This window comes from Chlamydotis macqueenii, chromosome 16 (genome assembly GCF_036417535.1).
Source record: "Chlamydotis macqueenii isolate bChlMac1 chromosome 16, bChlMac1.mat, whole genome shotgun sequence".
Classification (NCBI taxonomy): domain Eukaryota; kingdom Metazoa; phylum Chordata; class Aves; order Otidiformes; family Otididae; genus Chlamydotis; species Chlamydotis macqueenii.
Window position 1 is genome coordinate 7578325 of NC_141571.1, and position 21598 is coordinate 7599922.

Here is a 21598-nt window from a genome sequence, read left to right on the forward strand (position 1 = left end):
TGCACGCAACTCCTCACGCGTCCTGCATGTACTCAGAAATAGGTCAGGAAACGCTCATCGACAGAGTTATTTACAATTGAGTTTTACAGTAGAAACAGAGAACAACATAAAAGGTTACCATCACAGTTATCACAGGACAGGTTGTGACTTGCTACAGGCGTGTAACAAATCACAGTCACGACAGGAGGCACAAATTAAAATAGTGCTTGGTTAAAGTGCTTGATTGTTACACTCTGCTATCCTACTCCAGCATCGCAACAACAACAACAGAAAGTCAACGTAAAGTGCTTTTCCCCCCCGAGATTAAAAACCAAAGACAAATTATTTCCTACACAATTTGACATAACTTTATTGAAACAATAATATTTTAAAAACCTAGGCTGGTGGCTGCTAGTTCTGTTCATTTAAAATGGTCAGATCTTTTTTTTTTTTCTTTTTTTTTCTTGTTTCATTTAAAAATGACTGGATGTTATTAAAATGTCAGGCCTGATTCTCCTGTCTCTCACAGCTGCTTTGCACCGCAGCTCTGCAGGAGCCTCTCCTGCCCGACCTCCTCGCGAAGGAGAGCACAGCCAGGCCCGGGGCGGGTTGCTAACGAATCCCTCTTTTTGCATATTTATGTAACGCTTGCATATCTTTCACTGCGCCGCTCGGGCGCAAAAAGCTTCAGACCGACCGGTTCCTCTCCTATGCCAAGGGCGAGACTTTGGCTGACGCCTCAAGTCAGCGCGTGCGGGCGGGAAGGGGAGGCCCGGGGAGCCGTCCCGGTACCCCCGGCACGTACCGCGGGGGCCAGCCGCAGCGTCCGCACCGCAGCCCCGCGCTCGGCCATCCCCGCGGGGCAGGGCAGCGAGCATCTCCCTTCCTCAGAGGCGTAGGGCGAGAGCTGAGCTCTCCTTCCAGCCCTACGCTCCCCGGCACTGGGAAGGGGGTCTGGCTGCGATGCCTCCGGAGATTCCTGCTTCTGCATGGCTCCTTCACACCTTCCCAACGTGGGCTGTGGGTCCCCTGGGGGCCACGCGCTGGCCCTGGGGCAGGTATCGATTTTTAGCAGAGGGTAAGTGCAAGTTTCGCTATGTTCTAGGGGATGTTTGGAATTAGATACAAGTGGTGCAACTCACCCTGCTGATATTTCAAAAGAAAACGTCAGGTCCTACAGGAGATCGCATTGTTAAACACACACAGAGCATTTTAATAATTGGTTTCTCTAGATTGTTATTTGTTTTAAATTATTTTCGCTTGGATTTTCCAATAATGCAAGTGTTCCCTGTTACCTTTAGACATAATATCCATCAGAGAAAGCTGTAGCTGGAGAACAGCTGCCCTGAAGCAGTGAGCATTGTGTTTTTGATAGCTTTATACCAACCCCAGCAATTTATTCCAGAGTTCAAATCTGGCTGCCTTGGCATCCTTTATGGAACTAATGCAAATCAGATGTTAATATTTCCAAAAGGAGCTCTAGCGTTCAAGGGGAATGGATGGATATTTGGTCACATTGGCTTCACTGGACAACATGAAAGGAGATCAATGTGTGATCATGATTTGCAATCCTTATTTTTGACTGATGTGGGCAATGTCTTTAGAGTTGTTTCAGAGAAGGACATTTTCACAAACCCACACTAGACATCCCCCAGACTTTTAGAAACAGGTGGCTTGTTTCAGCCAAGTTCATGCCATGCAGAAGCTCTTTTTTTTTTGTGTGTTGACTGTAAAGACATTCCTTTAAACTTTCAGTAAGTTCTTTTGGAGCCCATCTCAGATGCTTTGATCATGTGTGTTAGCATGTCCTCCGCTGCCTGGTAATACATGGACTTCTGGGGAAATGTGATTTTCTAGTCTGACAGTCTCCTGATTGCCCTGGGTTCTTCCAGTGATACCTTCCATAGAGTAAATGCAGTTTTGCCCTATCAGCTTAGGGGAGGTGGGTAAAGCAGCAGCTTCTAGATGGTTCTTCTCTGTTCTATAAACATTGTCCTTTTGCTTTAGATAGCCACTGTTTGTAACATTGTACTTAGGACTCACATTTCCGGGCGGACTTGAATCATAAAGCAGCTGACCCTCATCATCAGTGTCAGCATCTATATATTTGTGTATACCAGCATCATGGAAGTTGAAAGCTATGGCTGTCTGTGTCTCTGGTGACTTTGGGGGTGTTCTCGCACTCGCAGTTGTGTAGATCGAGGTTTCTGGGCTCATGAGCGATCTGTCAGAGAGTAAGGAAGTATCTGTGACAGCAGCAGCAGCTCCCCGGCTCTTGAGAGTGTCTGGATATATTCTCAGTACATTTGATGCTGGTACTAATGTGCTGGTGTCCTCTTCCATGAAGTTGACTTTCAGAGATCTTAGTTTTAAAGGGTTACTGGCCTTTATGGAGCTTTTGGGACTTTCTATGAAAAAAGCAGAACGATGGCTGCCTTCAGAGCTTGGGTTCATTTCCACAAATCTGGCACCGCTCCCCTCTGGCCTGCTCTGCTCCTGAATCACATTAATGCCACCTTTGCAGGGAAGGGTAGCCAGAGGGCTGTGGGAAAACCTCCCGGAGTCAGGGAACTCTGCTGCACAACTTATGAAGCTGTCGATGCTGGACATGCTCCTCATGTCAATGATCCCATCAGCGCGAGTCGTCAGCAAGGGCACCATAGGGCCAGGAAGGGTTTCCATTTCTAGTTCTTCCTTTTGCTTTCCCGGTTGACTCGACTCTTTAGTATTCAGGTTTGGCTGGGACTGAGTTTTTGCCATTTTGTTGTACATGTCCTCTAGCTGTTGGACATTCAGGTGCTGGGGACTTGAAGATGACCTGGCTTTTTCTGGAGATCCTTGTTCCTTAGTTTCAAAAGATTTACTAGAACTAGTTTCAGAGAGCGTTCTCTTGGTCCATTTCCATTTGCTGGGAGATAAATGATTGTCCTGAACTTTATCCTTTTTGGCTATACTTTCTCCATTCTTTTCAACCACAATGTCCATGAGTTCTATACTGCGGGCAAATGCATCCTTCATGTTCATGGAGACAATACTGCCGTTCCTTTTTGCTCTTTCAAGAGCTTCCCTGCGCTTAATGGCTTTCTCCTGCCTCTTCTGCTCTTTGTAGAACTCAGAGAAGTTATTGACAATAATTGGGATGGGAAGAGCAATCACCAGCACTCCAGCAATGCAGCACAGTCCTCCTACTATTTTACCTAAAAGTGTTTTGGGGTAGATGTCTCCGTAGCCTACTGTTGTCATGGTGATTGTTGCCCACCAGAAAGAAGCTGGGATGCTCTTGAATTTTGTATCATCCTCATCCTTTTCTGCAAAAAACACTAAACTGGAAAAGATCATAATGCCCATGGCCAAAAACAAGATGAGTAATCCAAGCTCATTGTAACTCCTCCTCAGTGTAAACCCCAAGGACTGTAAACCCGTTGAGTGCCGGGCGAGCTTTAGAATCCGGAGTATCCTCATAATCCGAAATATTTGGACCACTCGTCGTACATTTTGGAACTGAAGTACACTTTTATTGGATTCTGTGAGGAAGATAGTGACATAGTACGGCAAGATAGCTAGCAAATCAATAGCATTCAGCGGGCCTTTGAAAAATTTCCATTTCTTAGGCGAGGATAGGAACCGCAAGAGGTATTCCATTGTAAACCATGCAATGCACACCGCTTCCACGTGGGCAAGTTGGGGATTATCTGTGGTCTGCCCAAATTCATCCATGCCTTGTAGTTCAGGAAGTGTGTTAAGGGACAAGGCAATTGTAGATAGTACAATAAACATGATGGAAATGATTGCCAAAATCTGGAAAGGAAAGAGAAAACAGTGAGTTCATCTCAGAATATATGACGATCATTGCCATTAACGCATGGCTGTATTGCCACCTACACATTTCAAGACTGATTTTGCTATTAGCACACAGAAGTCAGACAACCAATGCATCCTCAGGTGTTTTTATTTTAGAAGCTGCTTTAGTTGTGTCAGATTCATACAGGAAATAAAGCATCTACTTCAACTCCTGTGCCTCCATCTCTGTGTAGTCAAGGAATGCGTACCAAGCAGCTAGGATGCCAGGAGGGCTGTGAAGCAGTTCACAGCAGGAGCTTTTGATTAACTACTAATTAGGTGACCAACAAAACCCATCTGGACAACAGGCTCTGAAATTTAAGCAAGAAGGAATGCAGTTGTGAATGCAAGATTCGATCAGAGCGATGTCCTCCATTTAATGCACAGTTACATCTGTAGTTCTGGGTGTCTACGGCTAACTACAGACACATGTCTACAGTCCTACTACATATAAGCACACAAGTAATACACTCTTTTAAAGTTACTCATCTCTCATTTGAAACTTGATGGTTGTGAAATACACGAAAACTTTACCAAGCTTTCTAAAACATTTTGAGCTCTGGGCTACTCTGCAAGCGACCAACTGACCATCCTAGCTCTTCATCACTGCCAGGGAAAGAGCTCATCCAGGCAAACCAAACTGCACAACACTGAGACAGCCAAGGCAGGGCAGGTCCAGCCACTGGAGAGCTCATCTATTACCAGAAACCAGCTCTTGGGCTGGTTTTCTGAGTGCAATGAGAGGAGAAGGGTTTGTAGTGAGCAGCCTCTCTAAAAACCCCCATAAATCCAATCAGGTCCTGGGCCATCGGCTCTGTGCAGAGCCGGCAAGCGTGATGTGCTGGATTAGTGCGTTTGCAGCTTTCAGCTAGTGTGAGCAGGCTATCCTTCCATACCTGTTTCATACAGACTATATAAATACTATATAGACTATGCTATACTTTCCAGTTTCCCTAATTATATTCTCTTTTAAAGTCATTTTAGGGAGGTTTTAGAGCCGACAGACAATTTGAAGAGTGTTTCTTTTCTTATGGTGAATTCTTTCTCTAGTTTGTTAATTGGGTAGGAATATATCTAATTCCTTAGAATACTGCCAAAACCCAACAATGATTTCAGAACACATGTATACGTGACTAATGTTTTAAGTATTTATTTCAGTGTAAGCTGGTCCCTTATGCTCGCTTTTCTCCTGCTTGATAGAAAAGCAGCATGAAATCAATTGCAACGTATGTGCGTGATGGCTAGGTACACAGTATTAAGCCATGAGTTATAAAATGTATGACGAGAGTTCTGCACCATGAATTGCAAATGACGTACTCCTTCCTTGCCCATGTAACTGGATTTTAGGTTTCCTCACAGTGACCTTTCTCAGCCAGCCTCACAACAGCAGAATATCCAGTTACCACCTGGGGCACTGGAGAAAGAAATCCTTGCAAGATTTCTCTTCAGCCAGGCCCAGCACAGACATCCTGACCATCAGGAAATATCAGACTTCTGAACATTTATCCCTAAACCGTCAGCCACTACAGGGGAACAGCCTTGCTGCTGTAGGATAAACATGCAGATCCAGCATGGTTCAGAAACACTGTGGTCTTCTTGAGGACAGCCTCATCTCTTCTCCAAAGCTGAAAGGCAGAAATGGTCTTCAAAGGCCAGAAGCTTCACTTGAATTAAACTCATATAGCTTAAGCTATAGCTTTAGAAGAAAAGCCCATATACCTTCAAAAAAATCCAAATTTAAGGCAAGAGTTTCAAATTTGAAATTCTGATTTCAACAAGTGTTTTAAAATCCACTTGCTGTTAAGAAAATCCCTTCCAAAGCAATGCAATAAAATCGTTTACCTTTTAACTCACTAAAATGTACCATATAACTTTGATTTCTACATGACACTGCAGACCTAGTAATTCAATCTGAAGAAGGAGAATTGACTAGAAACAAAAATTAGCTCCATTAAACACTCTGGTTTCATTATCTAAATTGGATTAAATGGAAGAAGTGAATGGTGTAAATGGGCCCTATGGAATGCTCCAGTACCAGGAATTTTAGAATAGCTTTTTTCAGTTACTAACTTGTTACCAGGAAAAACACTGGGAAGATTCCTTTTCCTTTTTAAACAGGTCACCTAAAAGAATGTTTGTGGTTAGCTGTGCTGTGCACCCTCGCAGTGCTAGCAAACCTTTACCCTCCTCCTCGCTGCCTTCCTTCTTCCGTAAATTTGCTGCTGAAATACGAACAACTCCACAACAACTTGTGCAATGGGAGGTTCACCTTGTCGAGAGCCTTTGCAGGTCAATGAACCAAGGAAGCTCCAGGATGAAGAGAAGCAGAGAGAGATACAGGGAAAAGTGCTTGAACTGATGGCTTCAAACTCAATAGAATAAAGTATAACTCAAGTGCCTCATGGTAAAGTGGGGAGAACCCCAAGAAACAGGGAGCCAGATCTGCTTTCCCAGAAGGCTCTTCTAGTGTTTCTGCTGTCGTTTCTTTGTTTACAAGCCAACATTTCTGAAGGTGTTTGGGTTGTTTTCAATGGCAATTTCAAATTTTTTGCTTCATTTTGTCTCTGCCCACTATACTCAGAAAGGCTTATTTATTTTAACTTAGATGTACCTAGTGTGTTTTATCTCCTTCACTTTCAGTGTAAATATTAACACTCCATCTTTATTCAGTGGATGGCATGCAGCAGCAGTAATTGGTGTCAAACCTTCTGTTTCCTTTGATATACCTTCCTGCTTTGAAGATCAAGGTAATGCCAGATGAACATAAATTTGAAAACTAGGAGATCTGAGGGTAAAATTTGTTTTTGGCTTAGCAGATTTAGCCATAGAGCTAAGCAATAAACAGAGACAGGCATTTATCATTTCTCCCATAAGTTGTAGCAAGATGTCACTTGTGCTCCTAAGATACAGATTTTCCCCCTTATTGATCGACTGCAATCATACATCTTTGGGAATCTTATCACGCTAAGAAAAACTTCTAAATATGAGTTAACTGTCCTCAGGTATTCAAAGTACTTTTCAGTTGGAAATTACAAAAACTGTGAGATTAAATATCTCCAGTGGGGTTTAGAGGATCCTTTTCCTTCTCTAAAGCATACCCTCGTCCTGCTAGCATCCACCATCCGACCACTCAGGGAGCAGTTGTCCACAAAAAACTGGCTCCAGCTGCTGCTGTCAGGCATGAGCGCTGCATTCAGTGGCACAGGACTCAATCTCAATGTATTGGGAATTCAGGTTATAGAAATCACCATCTGTCTGCCTAATGAGGTTTCCTATCTTGGCCATACTGAACCTCTAGCTTGGCGGCTTTCATATTTCCCACTGTCAGTGATGAGAGACATCTCATCACTGAAGGATGAGTGCCTGAAGGAAAGGCATTTATACCACCAAGAATGCCTCTGGAGATGCTTTGTGCGTCAGGCAGCCTTTTAACTCGATTCCTGGCCTTTCCTCCTGCCTTTCCTCTTCCAGGTTCACATCTCTTTAACAAGAAAAGCCAACAGGACAAATCTGGGCTTAAGCAGGAACGATCCGTCTGCAGTGAATGAGGCTCCAGCTGCTTAGGCAAGCGGTCACTGGAAAAAAGTCCCCATTGTCCCTGCTCCAGAGCACCGACCCAAAACCTTGCTGCTGTATTTGCTGCTAGCTGCTGCAAAAATGGAAGCAAGCATGGGGAAAGGGCCTCCTCCTGCTGCAGCACTAGTATTCATTATTCCTTAGCAAACACGCAACGTGGCCTTGTGCTGGTGAAGACTTTTGTACTGGCAGTCAAAGAGCTGAGGCTGAACAGGCTCGAGCACCGAGAGGTCCCTAGAGTGCAGGCTTGGACTTGCAGAAAGAACAGGGAGGGGAAAGTTCAGCGTAGATTTTGTGAGTGCTGCTGAAATGTGCATATTCCTACTGATGGAGCTAACTGTACCCCCTCCTAGGTCTCGCAGCTGGCTTATCTGGCATACGGTGACTTGTTATGGAGGCTGGGGAAGGCACCTCCAGTATCACTGCAAGCACATCCAGAGCTGCTGAGTTGGATGCCTGATGTCTGCAGCAGGTCCTATAAAACATACACCTAAAACAATGGAAAAGCTTGTGGCCTAAAATTTGGAGGCACAGGAAAAAGATTTGGAGGCACAAGAGTGAAATGGCTGGCCTGAAGACTGGCCACGTTGGTGGCAGAAGCAGGTGAGGGAATCCACGTACTTCTGGTGCCACAACCATGAGAGCTGTTCTCCACCGTCCTTGCATGGGCTCCACTGAAGCCTGTAACAGGAGCCCTGACAGGCCAGGTCTTACGGGGCAGGTCTCCACAACAGAGGATCACAGACACTCCTTAACTCCTCATAAAGCTGGCAGGGTTTAGGACTAGTTTTTCACCACACAACTTTCAGAACATTTCCGCCAACAGATTGCGTGAGAGAAGCTGTGTAGTTCCCATCCTCTTTGCTTCTGTATTTACTCCTACATTTCACCTGTAGCAACACACCACAAATTGTGAAATTCCCCATCAGGCACATTTCTAGGTGACTTGCAGTGAGTATTGGATGGGCTCCTAACGGCAGCACTGGCCTGCAGTGCAAGTCTTAGTGTGTATGGGCAGGATTCCAGAAAAAAAAAACTTCTCCGCTAAATTGACTGTTTCACAACGCTATTTATTGAGTGAATCTCTGGATTGCTGCTACAGTTCCTTTGTGAAAGCTAAATAGCCTAAGGACAGGCAGGGCAAGGTTTTGGATGAATTTAAAGCAGTTGCCGCACAGTGATTAGTGTGGTTGTACATACGTGCTGGTTATTGCACACGCAAACGAGACAAGCAAGCTGATTACGTGAGTGAGCGTAGCCAGTCTGCGTGCAACTGCTGCTTCCTGAGGATGTGCCATGCTTGCAAGCCATTAATCCCCACCTGCCCCCCCAAAAAAACTAGGCAGGGGACCTCTCAGGAGATACCTACCTGCACTGGGCCTGGTCCTGCCTGCTGGGTAGAGTGGCCCCAGGGACACATCCTTTGTGCTGGTGGGGAAGAGGGCTCCCACAAAGCAGCCCATCCCTCCAGAAATTTCCCTTCTCTCTTGAGCTTGTGGTAGCAGCAGTTTGTGGGCCGTGAAGTTGTGCATGCCACCCCCCAGGCAGCACAGGGCAGGGACTAACCCAGCATTTAGGTTTGGTGATATTTATCGCTTGATTATCTGCTCTTTGCACTGCTAAAGACCCTAACTAAGGTCAAGGCTTAAGACCGGAGACTTTCAAGGCCGTTAAAATCAATGAGAATTGGCTGACAAAATCCCATAGATGGCTCTAAAATCTCAGTGTAAGCATCTGAGATCTATCTGCTCATGGCAACATACCCTATACTTTTTCTGTCTTCATACTCAGTAATGAAGCTGATATAGCAGGGAGAAGGGGTGGCGTGTGGGAGAGAGTAGGAGGGTGTTTGAATATAGATTCAGTATTCTTGGAAATACGATGAGGAAATGGTTATGTAATCAAGAAGTTCAATAATGGTTTTGTCTAATGCGCTTTTTTAGCTCCATCAAGGCCTGCAGAATAAACTTGGCATCAGGACCAGGTTTCATTCATATGCTCCATTTACTAAGGGATTTTTCCTGCAGCCCCCCCCTACTTCCCCAAGCAAACAATATATTTTCAGTCAGACTGTCCAGCTCCATCCTGCCATGCCTGTGCCAGCCCCTGTCTCCCTAGGCTCTGAGAAAGCATGAGCACAGTGTATTTTGAACAATATCCCACGTGCTGCACAATGCAGAAACAGATGGAGAGTTCCTTAATTTCCTCCCTGCTTCGTTCCGCATGGGAATAACGTCTCCTGCTCACAGCAGCTATACATGTCTATGGTATTTATTGACAGGGACTTGTTTTAGGAAACATCTCGTCACTAGAAAATGCCTGTTCATCCATTAACTGAAAAAGTTCACAGAACATGGTCACTTCTGAGGTCATGTTTCTGACCACTGGGCTTGCAGGATGTTTTTTCTTGAAAATGCTGAGGCCATAATAAAAGGTAATACTTCCCTCTTGGATCATGACAAGGAGTTGAGGCCAAACTTGAGGACAGAGTTGCAAGGGAAATAAAGAGAACCTTCAATCTGCTTCTTCATGGGGACCTTCAGTCTCCCAAACCCTTAAGTCCCACTGATGCCTGTGGTGTATAAACCCATGCTGAAGAGTTTTCCCTGGTCTCGCACTTTACATGCCACTTCTGCATTCTACCCCAGAGGGGTCCTTGAGACTTGTTTGCAGTAGGAGATCTGAGCTCTGGAGGGGTAGGACCCTGCACGCACCAGCTCATTCGCATCCCTGCGGTGTGCCCAGTGACTGTGTCCAATCCATGAGAATGCCAACTTCTATGCTCTTCCGTAAGCATTACTGCATAGTATAAAATCCATAAAAACAAAATCAAGATAAAACCATTTATATTTTGCTTTGGAAATACATGAGATCCTAATTTTGACATTGCCTGCAAAAGCCCAGATTGAATAATGGTTAATTATTTGATTACAATTACAGCTGTAATAATTTTATCTGTGGAGGGAGTAAGTCTGGTTTAAAAAGGGATACAATACTTCTGATGATTATATATCAATGCTTCGTCTGCCTACAGGCACCCAGAGAGCTGCAGCTACAACTGCTGCTGACTAAGCTGAAGTGGGCAGAAAAGTAGCCTTCAGGCATAGCTGCCTGTAAATTCCTTAATGCTGTTAAGAACATGTTTAGTTGTCAGAGAGCTATCAAGCCCCATTAAATGATAAATGGTGTCACTCTTCCTTCTGAGTAAAGCCCAGATGCAAACGGTGTGCTGGAGAAGAAAATGATAAACGAATGAAAATACTGAAAAGGCAAACTTCAAATGCGCACACTGCCATTAGACATCAGTGCAGTGATGGTGCTCAGGAGAGGATGAGAGGGGAGCATCTGTCCTACTTCTGCTGCTGCTAGCATGGGGAAATCAAAAAAGAAAACAAACGTATGTCACATGGAAGCTCAAGTTTCCCATTTTTCTCCTGGCCTTGCCTTCTGCCCAGGAAGACTGCAACCCCAGCAGCCAGCACTACTGCAAGAGATCCAGCCCTGACAGCACCAGACCGACCCAAACCGTATCCATGTCCTCACTACACGTCCACATAGACAAACCTTCCTGTCATCCTCAAGCCATAGCAGCATGCTCTGCTCCGGCCTCGTGCCTCAGAAGGCGATGCGTGCTCCCAAGGAAGGCTCCAGCCATGGCAGCACCTGGTCTCCCCATCTCCCTGCCAGGCTGACCCCAGGGTCTCCCTCATGAGCGCCCGTCTGCCATCATCCTTCCCAGCCCACTACATCTTCATCTTGCTCGTGCATTCCCAGCTGCTGCACTGCGCAAAACATTGGTCTCAGAGCACAGAAGTGGGGAAAGGCAGTGCGGTATTGCACAGCCTGATCTTTCTTTAAAAAGGCAACTAAAGAGACAGACTCTAATGGTGAACCCCACCCTGACACAACGCACAGAACACCCCAGCTGCTCCTTCAACCCTCTGCACCACAGCAAGTCATTAGCTCTTATCAGGGTCAGACTACAGACCACCTACCCAGACAAAACCATCCCTCCCTCCAGCTTGGTGCTCCCCTCTCAGCTTCATCTCCCATCTTCCTGCTATCTGTCTTGTGTTCAGGTAGACAATAGTTTGGATTCAGAAAAATAAAAAAAAAAAATTAAAAATTAATGCCTTAACCCTCAGCACTGGTGAACACTTGGGAACTGCTCTTCAAGATGCTTTTCTGATTTTACCCTGCACCAGGGAGAGAAAATGCTCGTGATCAACTCCCACCGTCCCGAGCAGCCTGCTCAGCCTCAGACGCTATTTACAGGGGACGCTGAGCTTAAAGTGTTGGTGTTTGCTGGAGTAGTTGTGGGAGGCTTTTTAAATAATGGCTAAATTCAATCAGGAATGTGCCAAGATAGCATGAAATCAACTAAATGTAATTAAGCAAAAACTATTAGCTTGATTGCTAAACCAGTCTTCCTCTCATGAATATGCATGAGCATAATTGATATTAATTCTTTTCAACTCTGAGGCACATTAGTCCTGCCTATTATAGTGTGGGATTTTGTGGAAGACTAAACCAGTTCCACTGCCACTTTCTCACCAAAAGGTATAATTAGTTTTGCTGCAGGGAGATTTACCTAGTCATTGATACCATTCCGGGTTTGCCACATAGCGAGGAAATAAGAACAGAGCTCAAATGATGTTTTGTTTGCAAAAATGGTGACCTCTTTAACATTTTTTTCCAGAAACATGTCAGGAGAAGTGGCAAATCTGGTTACCAGCATCAGCCACACAAATGAAATTATGAAGAGACAGGAAAGCCTGCAGGAACAGTAAATCCCCATGGACAGAAGGGCAGTGGCAATATTCTCTACCTGTTCACTGTCTGACGCTAGCAGGGCCCTGTCACCCAGTGCCCCAGCGTTTCAGGAGGCTGCTCCCCAGGGCTGATTTCACCTTATCGGGACCGCTGCACCTGGGCTCCTTCTGCGGGTCATGGCAGGCTTCTCCAGCGGGTTTCAGAGGCACTTGGAATAAGAGCACATTTATACTGAGGCACTTCCACTGCCTGACAAGCTGGGGGAGACGTACTCCTTCAGGGAGACAAATCCTCCCGTAACCCAGCCTTTGTCTGGGCTGCGCAGCGTTGCCCATGCACTCACAGCCTGATGTAAGAGGAGCTTTGGGGGCATATCCTGCATTGATGAGAAAGCCTTGGGCTCACACAAGGGATTACAGCAGTTAATTGTTTATTTCTTGCAAGTAGCCTGCAAGGAAATTGAGTATTAGCACCTCTTTTTTTGCAAAAGAGATGTATGGAGCCCACAGGTGGTGGAAAACGTCTCTGCAGGATCCATCCAAGCTCTCAGCACCTTCCTAGTTCTTAGCCCTTTATTCTGCTAAAACCTCTTGTTTTCCTGATCGACCTCTCTGCTCTCCATCACACCCCCACTTCTCTTCGTGTTCGGTAGGCAGACCTTGTGTCAGACAGAAGGGCTTTGACGCACGGACACGTCCACACATGGGTCCACTCCTCCCAAGCCTGGGTCTCTGGCTTTTCTCTAACTACAGCGGAGCTCAGGGCCCTTGGTGAGGGCTTTGGCACAAACTGAATGGAGTGTTTGAATGTGTTTTAATCTCAAGCACAGATGGTTCTTCCGTTTGTAAGCACTAAACACTGGATTAGATATCACATATTTAATAAACAGCAACAGCTGTATACAAACCATGTACAAAAGCAGCTACAAGCTAATCCTCAGCAATTAACCATTCATATTAGTGTGAGGCCATAGCAAGCAGTAAGCAGAGACAGTAGATACAAAATCTGTTTGAACACAAAAGAAAAAGCAGCTATACATCAGCATTTCCACAGGAGAGCTTGATCTCAGCTCAGTAAGACAATTTTGATGCATTCTAGCTATAAATATAAAGGCTGAAACTGAAAGGGGGAGATGTATACTTGGTTCTTTGTTCTTTTTTTTTTTTTTTGTATTGGGAGGTTGTTGGGTTTTTTTTTAAATTCTTTTTAAAAGTCTCTACTGAGCTCAGAAAAAGCTCAAACTCTTTGAAATGCCAGCTAGCAACCTGGGAACACTTACTGACTTCTGGACACTGACACAACAGTCAGCCTTTCGAAAGCACAAGAAATAAGCACCGACTCCGCATAGACCTTGGCCTTCTGATAGATTTGAAATCCTTTACAATCGCCTCTCCTATGTTGCTGCATCCCACCATGCTCCCAACAGACACTGCGCAGGCAGACCAGCGACAAGATACACATCACGCATCGCAGTCCGTTCTGTCGCTCATCCCCTCCTCAGCACAGACCTCCGAGATTACCCCACTGCTGTCACCCTCCCAGAGTGGTCACAAGCAGCAGAGACTCATTGATGCTACCCTGGTACCCAAGAAGTACATTTAGAAGAACTTACTTTTTCTTTACCATGTCTTTTGCAATGCCCAGGGGATTGCAGAAAACCAGAGCTGAACAGAAAGAAGAAAAAAAAAAAGGAAAAAAAATGTAGAAAAAAGAAAAAAAAAGCTACTTTGTCCATTTGGATAGGGAGCAGAGCTGGTTTTTATACTGTTTCTTGGGGGGTTTTGTTTTTTTTAGTGGCTCTTTTACTGATTTTGTTGCCCTTTACCCTAATAAAAGTAGGGTTTGAAAAATGTAGGTGTGCTGCCTTTTAGTGAATGTTTACTGAAGAGAGGGGAGGAGAGGAGGCCAAGTTTCCTGTAAATGGCAGCAGAACAGTCCCAGGTGGCACATCCTATTTTAATCCCCATGCAGAATAGCAAAGACCAGCAGTGACGATTAAGGGAGATGATACACTTTTAGTGCATTTTTCACTTGTGGCTTTTTTTTTTTTTAATTTAGGGTTTCTATGTTAATATAGGATGATGGCACGCTATATACTGGCTGGCAGAAATTAATCTTGTCACGAATGTACTTCTTTGAAAGGCTGAGCCTTCCTGAGCTCTTAATTTGAGCTGATTTGACTGTCTCATTATCATAGCAGCAGATTTTGGAATAGCAAAGTTGAACCTTACTTGAACTTGTTGGCTACATTAGCACTGTTTTTCTTTCTCCTCTCCACCTCCATCCATGAATAATAATACCCAGCATCACTTTTTTTTAAATCCTACTGAGGCCTCCTAGTAACTGTTTGCTAAACAAACACACGCTAACATGGCGCGTTGGGGGAGAAGCGCATTAAAGAGCCTGAGTTTCGTTTGCCAAAGATAGAACTTGTCATTCCAGGGAAACGCGCAGTTTTGATGTCCTGGGAAACTCGGGATTTTCTGGCAGGCATGTGGTCCCGTTATCTCGCACATCGAGGAGACTGTGAGCACGGCAGCTTTGGGGTTTGCAAAACACATACTGCGTGTGGACTAGGGCCAGGTCACTTGTTTTTCGTGTTTCTGTGCTGAAATTTCATTGCAGTTCAGCCCTCAGCCGGGCCCACTGTTTTCCTCTTGAACGCTTGACTTGTCCTGCTGTGGCTCCCGAGTCACTGCAGGGAAGCAGCCCTAGTGTGGTTTGGATATTTCCATTAAGGCTCTGCTTGGCCAGCAGAAAATACCCCGTCCCTCTACATACGCGTGGGCTGTGACACAGCGAACTGCTGAGTGCATGGTCCCTGCTGAAGAGGCATCCGTCCTTCCGTCCGCAAGAACTTCCTTTGGGAAGAGAGAGGGATCTGCAGGGGCTGTGCCCACGGAGAGGCCCTGCAATCCGGCGCAAGGTCAGACGAAAGCCACCCTGTGGGTTCCTTTAGCTGCTGGATAAAGCTCTGTCTCCGATCAGGTTGCATTATCCCTAATGAGCTCTGGCAGAGCTTCAGCTCTCTGCTCCTCCATCAAGACAAACTGGTAAGATCCACCTTCCCGAGGGCAGCGCTTAACCCTTTCCACGTCCGCTTGCTTGCCCCCCAGGAAGGCCAGATGTTGACTGGGTCCTGAACAAGGCAGGGAAATTGCTCGTGGTACCACAAAATGCTGATTGCTGAACTGGGGGCTTTACCCCACGGCCTCTCTGCTGCAAGAGCTGATCCCGGGCTCTCCCGGTGCTCCGCACATCTGCAGAAATGGGTGCCTATTTCTGGGCCACCATTTGGCCTCATCGTGAGTGCAACACAAAATGCCAAAAATCCCCAACAGAGCAAGATTTGCAAAAGATGCCAGTTCCTCTCTAAGCATTAAAACATGGCTTTTAAATGCATGCAATACCGGCATCTCTTATTGACAACACTTGCGACCATCATCTGCTGCCCAACACAAGCTGCTGGACCTGGTCTGGTGAGAAGTTGCTCAGCACATTTGGAAACGAGACACAGAGGAAGCCTGGCACAGGGAGAAACCCACTGCTGAGTGGGAAAAACAATCCAGCCTAAACTGGGAGTGGTTTAAAGAAGGCAAAATACTAAGGGAAAACCCCCCTCAGCATGCCAGTGAAATAAGTGGGAATAACCTTTCAACGGTTGAAGTCTGGCACAGACAGATGTGAATGAGAGTCCCCGGCGGCTGAGGGCTCTCCGTGCATTATGTGGAATGAGCTGGCAATTCCCAAGGCAGCCCCAAAGGGCCCGGCTCATCGGAGGAGCCAGTATTGCCTTACTGTTCCCCTTTGCTTCTCAGAGAGGAAAAAGCATCCTCAGGGTAGCAGTACCGGAGCTGTGTGTCCCAATTAACCTGCTGCAGGTGGGGTCAGGCTGCTCTCTCCTGTGTCCCCTTCAGAGGGCACAAAGCGTGTCTGTTCCCATGGCCACTCTCCCTGGAAAAGAGAGGGGAAGGAAAAAAGGTGCCGCTCTGCGTATGAGACAGTCCTGCTTTATGGCGCTGCCCTTCCTGCAGCCTGGCTGAATGGTCAGCCTTTTTTTTTTTTCCTCTCTCTCATTTCTCTGTCAATTGATTGCTCGCTGCCAGAGCGTATTATTGGCTTCAAAAGCTTCATTTTCTGGTTCCTGAACTGCTCATCTTCTCCTGGCTCATTGCAGCTACTGGAGGTCAGATTCCAGTCCCAGAGTCATTAGGCTGTTTTGGGTTTGACCTTGAGAGCTTCTTTGCACACCCCATCACATGAAAAGCCCCTTTGATTATTTCAGACACATACTTTAAAAAAAATTAAAATCCTATAGCAATTGGATTTTTATTTCAGTGGTAGATAGAAATAGGCCGGAAATAAAACATTCCCAGCCAGGTTTCAAGAATCCTGGTGCCTGGGATTCTTGCTTGCTGCAGAGCTGGGGACCTGTGGCAGCACCCCAGCATCCCTACACACACCAAAAACTGGCTTCAGTTCTGTAAAACAGCAGCAATTGTGCTCTGGTCCGAACTTTTGCTATGGATTAATTTACGGGTAGCAAGATGCAGTTGTGTAATTTGCATGAAAACTACAGCCAGAAGGGTTTCCACCTGGATTGGAAATGCCCAAACGGTAACTTTCAGTGAGAGGTCACTGAAAGCACAAGAGAAAAAAAGGAAGTGGTGAATCCTGAGCTCCTGTCCCATGCTGTTCAACTTCACCCTGTCCGGCTAGGTAACCACGAAGAAGAAAGCGCAGGGCTAAAAATGCCTTACAGAAAACAATTATTTTCTTAATTTCACACCTTATATATTGCTCCCTGCCATATTCCAGAGGATCAGCTTGTTCTCTGCAGAGTTTTGCTAGGAAGGTTTAATGAGATTCAAATCTTTGATGTGAGATTTCTACTGTCTTCTGGGCAGAAACTTTTTAATCAGATTATAGAGTAGTTGGTGGGCTGGTTTAGGAAATCGCTACTTAAGATCAGCAGGGCAAGCCGCAGACACTTTCCCTGGGCAGGCAGAGGGCTGGGTGCAGGCTCTCCTTGTTTCTGGGGTGAGTAAGCCAGGCACGGGGCTGCTGCTGCTGCAGCTAAGCTTGACTGAAGGTGTTGGGTTGGGTTAACTCATTTCCTCTAAGGCTTTGCACCTTTGCAGAAGGCATAAATAATGCTCTGTTCTGGACAGTCCTGTCCTGTGCCTCTGTGAATGTGTCAGCGCAGTTTCCCTGCTAACAGGAGCCCCAGAGAAGCCAGGCTTGTGTGGAGCATATCTTGCGCGGCCCCTTGGAAGAGGTAGGTGAGATATGCACTCTGTGAACAGCCGGGTTTAAACATCAGCTTCCCCAGTTTAGGACCAGAGATTACAGGTGGCAACTCAGGAAAACACTGAGCAGGAACTAAAGCAAGGAGAGAGGCTGCTCACCCGTGGGACGCAGCCAGGGGCATGGAATGATGTTCTGAGGAAGGGCTGACTTCTTCGGAATTGTTCTCATTTATGAACGTTTTTAAACTCTTCATTTACTGAACATTCAATTTAGGGCAAAAAATAGTGATAGTTCAGGGTTAAAGAGGTCAAAAGGAAAAGTCTTGATAAAAATAATTTAAATTTAAAATGAAAATATAATACAAACATGAAAATAATGAAAAAGAAGCTTTGTTTCATGCTCTTCTACAATGCAAGCAGCTTCTGTGTGTTTTGCAGCACTCATGTGGTGAGCCCCCACTCGTCATCTATTTCTCTTCATGTATAGAGACATGTCTGGAGGAGAGATGATCCTGCTCCTGACCCAGCTGAGGTCAGTGGCAGAAATCCCTCGCTTCAGCAGGGCACTGTTTCGCCAAGGGTCTTTCCTTCCATGCTATTTGCCAAAATACAATATAGGACAGAGGGATGAACTGCACTTGCCACCCCAGCAGGGCGGTTGCTGGCTGCTCTTGCCACCAGCCCTGCAAAGGGAGGCTTGAAAAACCTCCCATTTAAAATCTGGGTTTGGGCAAGTTGGATGCTAAACCAAACCAGACAAAAATTGGGCATTCGGGCTGAAATGCTGCTCCCAGAAATGTGAAGAGTTACTCAGGCTGTGTTAAAGCTGTGTGTAACAGATGACACTGTTGGAAACCAAATAAAAAATCACAAATACTTTGTCAGCAGGGCAGTTGGGGAAGGGATGGCTCCTATTTAAAGATGTCTCAATCTTCTACACATCTATATTTTCCTCCAAAATCCAGTTAAACCGCTAAGCTAACAAAGACCTCGGATACCAAAAGGAGAGATAATGAAGATACAAAGAAAGAAAATCAGCCAGCAAGGCCATGTACCTGAATTTTTTCACTGCTCCATGGGGGAGCACTGAAATGCTGACAGTTTACCTTCCAAATCTCTCAAACAAAACAACCCTTGAAATTCACTAAAATATTATTAACACAAACAGCAAAACAGCAGCAGGGTCTCTTTGTCAAAGCGACAGCAAAGGCCACGTCTCCCCACGCTGCCAGTAGCAGCATCTGAAGGCCATGCCAGGAGGGTTTGCTCCGTGCACATTGGTGCAGGATGCGGGACCCCCCCTCCCCGTGCCATCGCACTCCCGTGGGTGGGAGATCGTCAGCCTTGTTCATACATTGACCGTGCTACCATTGCAGCCTGAGCAAAACCCAGTTAAACAGAGGATTTCAAACTTTGCAACATATGAGGTAATGGATCTCCACCTCGTACCTACGTCTCTTGCAAAATCTCTTCTCCCTGCACCAAAAATTAATTCCCAAAGAAATGAGTTTGGAACTAGTGTGGGACCATGCTCAGTCCCTGTGAAAGGCAGCCTGGAAGGAGGGGTCTGGAGTGCCTTTTGCAGGGCTCACCCCTCTCTTCCAAGACTTCTCCCTCCACATTTGGAGGCTCAGGGGAGTCCAGGTTGGACCTTGTATCCCCCTCCAAAGCTGCTGTTTGCAGAAAACAGTTGCAGCCAACCTCCTTCTATGAGATGGAAACTGTAGAAGAAATGTGAAATTTGAAGGGAATGATACAGTTACTCAAAAAAAAACCGTCAAGTATTATTGCTGAAGAAAATTCTGTTGAAGAAAAAAATAACAATCATCAGGTCTCTGCATTTGCAGCGTGGTGTCTGCTGCTTTGAAATCAGGCTCCAGCTGATGTTATTTTGGGGAGTTTAAGCCAGACTCTTGCTGTCACCGTCTCAACGTTCTTGGCTTTGTTGCTGTTTCTCTGTTTTATTATTCTGAAGAAAATAAGTCTATTAGAGTTCTTGTTTTGGCAGAGGAACGGCTGTGTGAACACGGAGTGGACGGACTCCAGGTGGCACAGTGGCTCAACGCACCAGTCCCTTCCTCCTGCTGAGGCCAGGTGCCCTGGCACAGGGATCTCCCTCCCACAGTAAGGGGCTTTTATGGGCTCTCAGTATCTATCCCCACATTAAGGGTGTATCCCCTGTGGCCAAATCCTGTTGAACGGATTGTGCAGCCTGGATGTGATGCTGGGGCCAGGGGATGCACAGGACCAGGTGCCTGCGTGCACATCGCAGCTGGCCCTGGTCTGCTCCATCCCTGTCTTCACGAGCATCTGCGGCGTGAGACCTGGACTTAATGAGAAAATAGATCCCTTGTTACATTGCTAAAGTAAAAAATCCTCCATGAGGGTCACTCTGTGCACGTGCACAGCGTTTGTGAGCCTTTCCCCCATCTCCACACGCAGGGCACTGCTGCTCTGTGTGCGCAGATGTGCGTGATACAGATGTGCCCCTCCCCAGCACAGGCTATGAACAACCTGGCTTCCACAAGCTGGTCTTAAGATCACCTGCAATAGCCCCACAGGGAGCCAGGCAGATCCCCTCCCTCCAGATCGCATTCTTTTAAGAGCTTATTAGTTGCCTGCTGCTACGCTAAAGACTCGTGCTGTTACAGGCTCTTGCCTCCGAGTGCTCCTTAATTGCCCCCTGAAAACCCCACACCCAACAGGTACCCAGATAATTTACCAGCCAAGTTTTGATGCCTATATTTAAAAAGGTGACTCTAGTTTAAGAAAGCTTTTTTTTGGGGTGCCAATCTGTAATTTGAAACGATTTAAACATATTTTTAAGTAACCCTGTAAAATACTGTGCTGCCAAGCAAGAGCTTTGGGTTAAATTATACCCCCACAAAAATCACAGCGTGTAAAGGCGGCTGCTGGAAATTGACAGAGCCGTAATTATGGCAGCCGCAGTGGGCGATACGGCAGCAGTACAATCAAGCCTCAGAAAACCTGTGCTTTAAGGTCACCGGTTAATCCCGCATGCCTTGCGCACCTCCTGCTTTGGAGCTGTGCCACCTGTGCGGGTCGTGAGCCCCGAACTGCATTTTCGAGGGAAATGGATTCAGAATAGCCAAGCGCGTCCGCTTGTTGGGGGAGGTTTCTGGGCTGCTGCTTTTCCTAGTTCAGGCTGCTCCAAAAAATAAACACAGAAACGGCTCTGCACAGTGTTTCTTGACACAAAGCCACCACTCTGCTGCGTTGCTTTGCGACAGCAGCACCGTAAAATACACGTTCCTGCTGCTCTGACACCCTTGGCTTACGACTTAAAAGTCAACATATTCCCCCTCCTCAGCCCTCTCCCACATCATCTCCTACAGAGCCAGGAGTACAAAACCACCAAGCCTTGTTGCTAATGGCCTAAGCAAATGATTTAATCACAGTGATGTAAAAGGAGTGAGGAGCCTGTAGGATGGAAAAAATGCTGGATAGACAGTAAGACTAATGAGGTAATATGTAAACGCAGGCATTTACTAACAGACTGAACGTGGCAGAGCTGACATGTATATTAAAAAGGACATAAAAACATAGACAAAACAATAGCCTGGATTGGCCATAGCTTGATTTACGCAGTGGAAACATTTTTCCCTGTGAAGGCAAAGGCAAGAAGCACAGAAGGCTCTATGCTTGCTAGTACAGTCAGAGCACTGCGACTGGAGATGCAGAACATCTGTACCTAGCACACCGAGCCTCTGCGGCTCTGGCGTGAGGCTGTCTCACAAGCACTCACGCAACAGGTTTCCCAGGGCTCTGTGAGATAAGCCAGCATCGCTGTGCCTGCAAGCAAAGGGGAGCCCAGATAATTTGTTAGACATCTTGGCGTGGAAGAGGGCGGCTGCTGTCACCGAAGCAGCAGGCTTGGTGCGCATGGGCCAGTCTGCATTGCTTGTGCCGGCCACCACTTGCAAGGTAGCTCCAAAAGCAACCTGAGCTGCTTTGCAAACTGAGGGCCCCCCTGTACCATCCGTACAAAGCAGGTGGTGCCCCTAATTCACGTCTCCGGCTGCCATGGGGTAACATCTGTGTGCAGACAAGCTCACACCATGGTGAAGTTCGGCTAGCACAAAGCAGCAGGCGGTCGGCAATGCCTACGGGCACGGTGGTACCACGCAGGTCCCGAGACTGGGATGAGACATCTGCTTCCC

The 21598-nt window shown here is 46.3% G+C and overlaps 1 protein-coding gene across 1 annotated transcript in view; it reads right to left on the reverse strand.

The window, feature by feature from the left end:
• Nucleotides 1–321: 321 nt before the first annotated feature.
• Nucleotides 322–21598, reverse strand: part of KCNB1 (potassium voltage-gated channel subfamily B member 1) — a 125128-nt gene continuing 103851 nt past the window's right edge. Inside the window, exon 2 of the mRNA XM_086761071.1 lies at nt 322–3777. Coding sequence (XP_086617197.1) covers nt 1756–3777 — 2022 coding nt within the window. The 3' untranslated portion in view covers nt 322–1755. The remainder of the gene's footprint in view (nt 3778–21598) is intronic.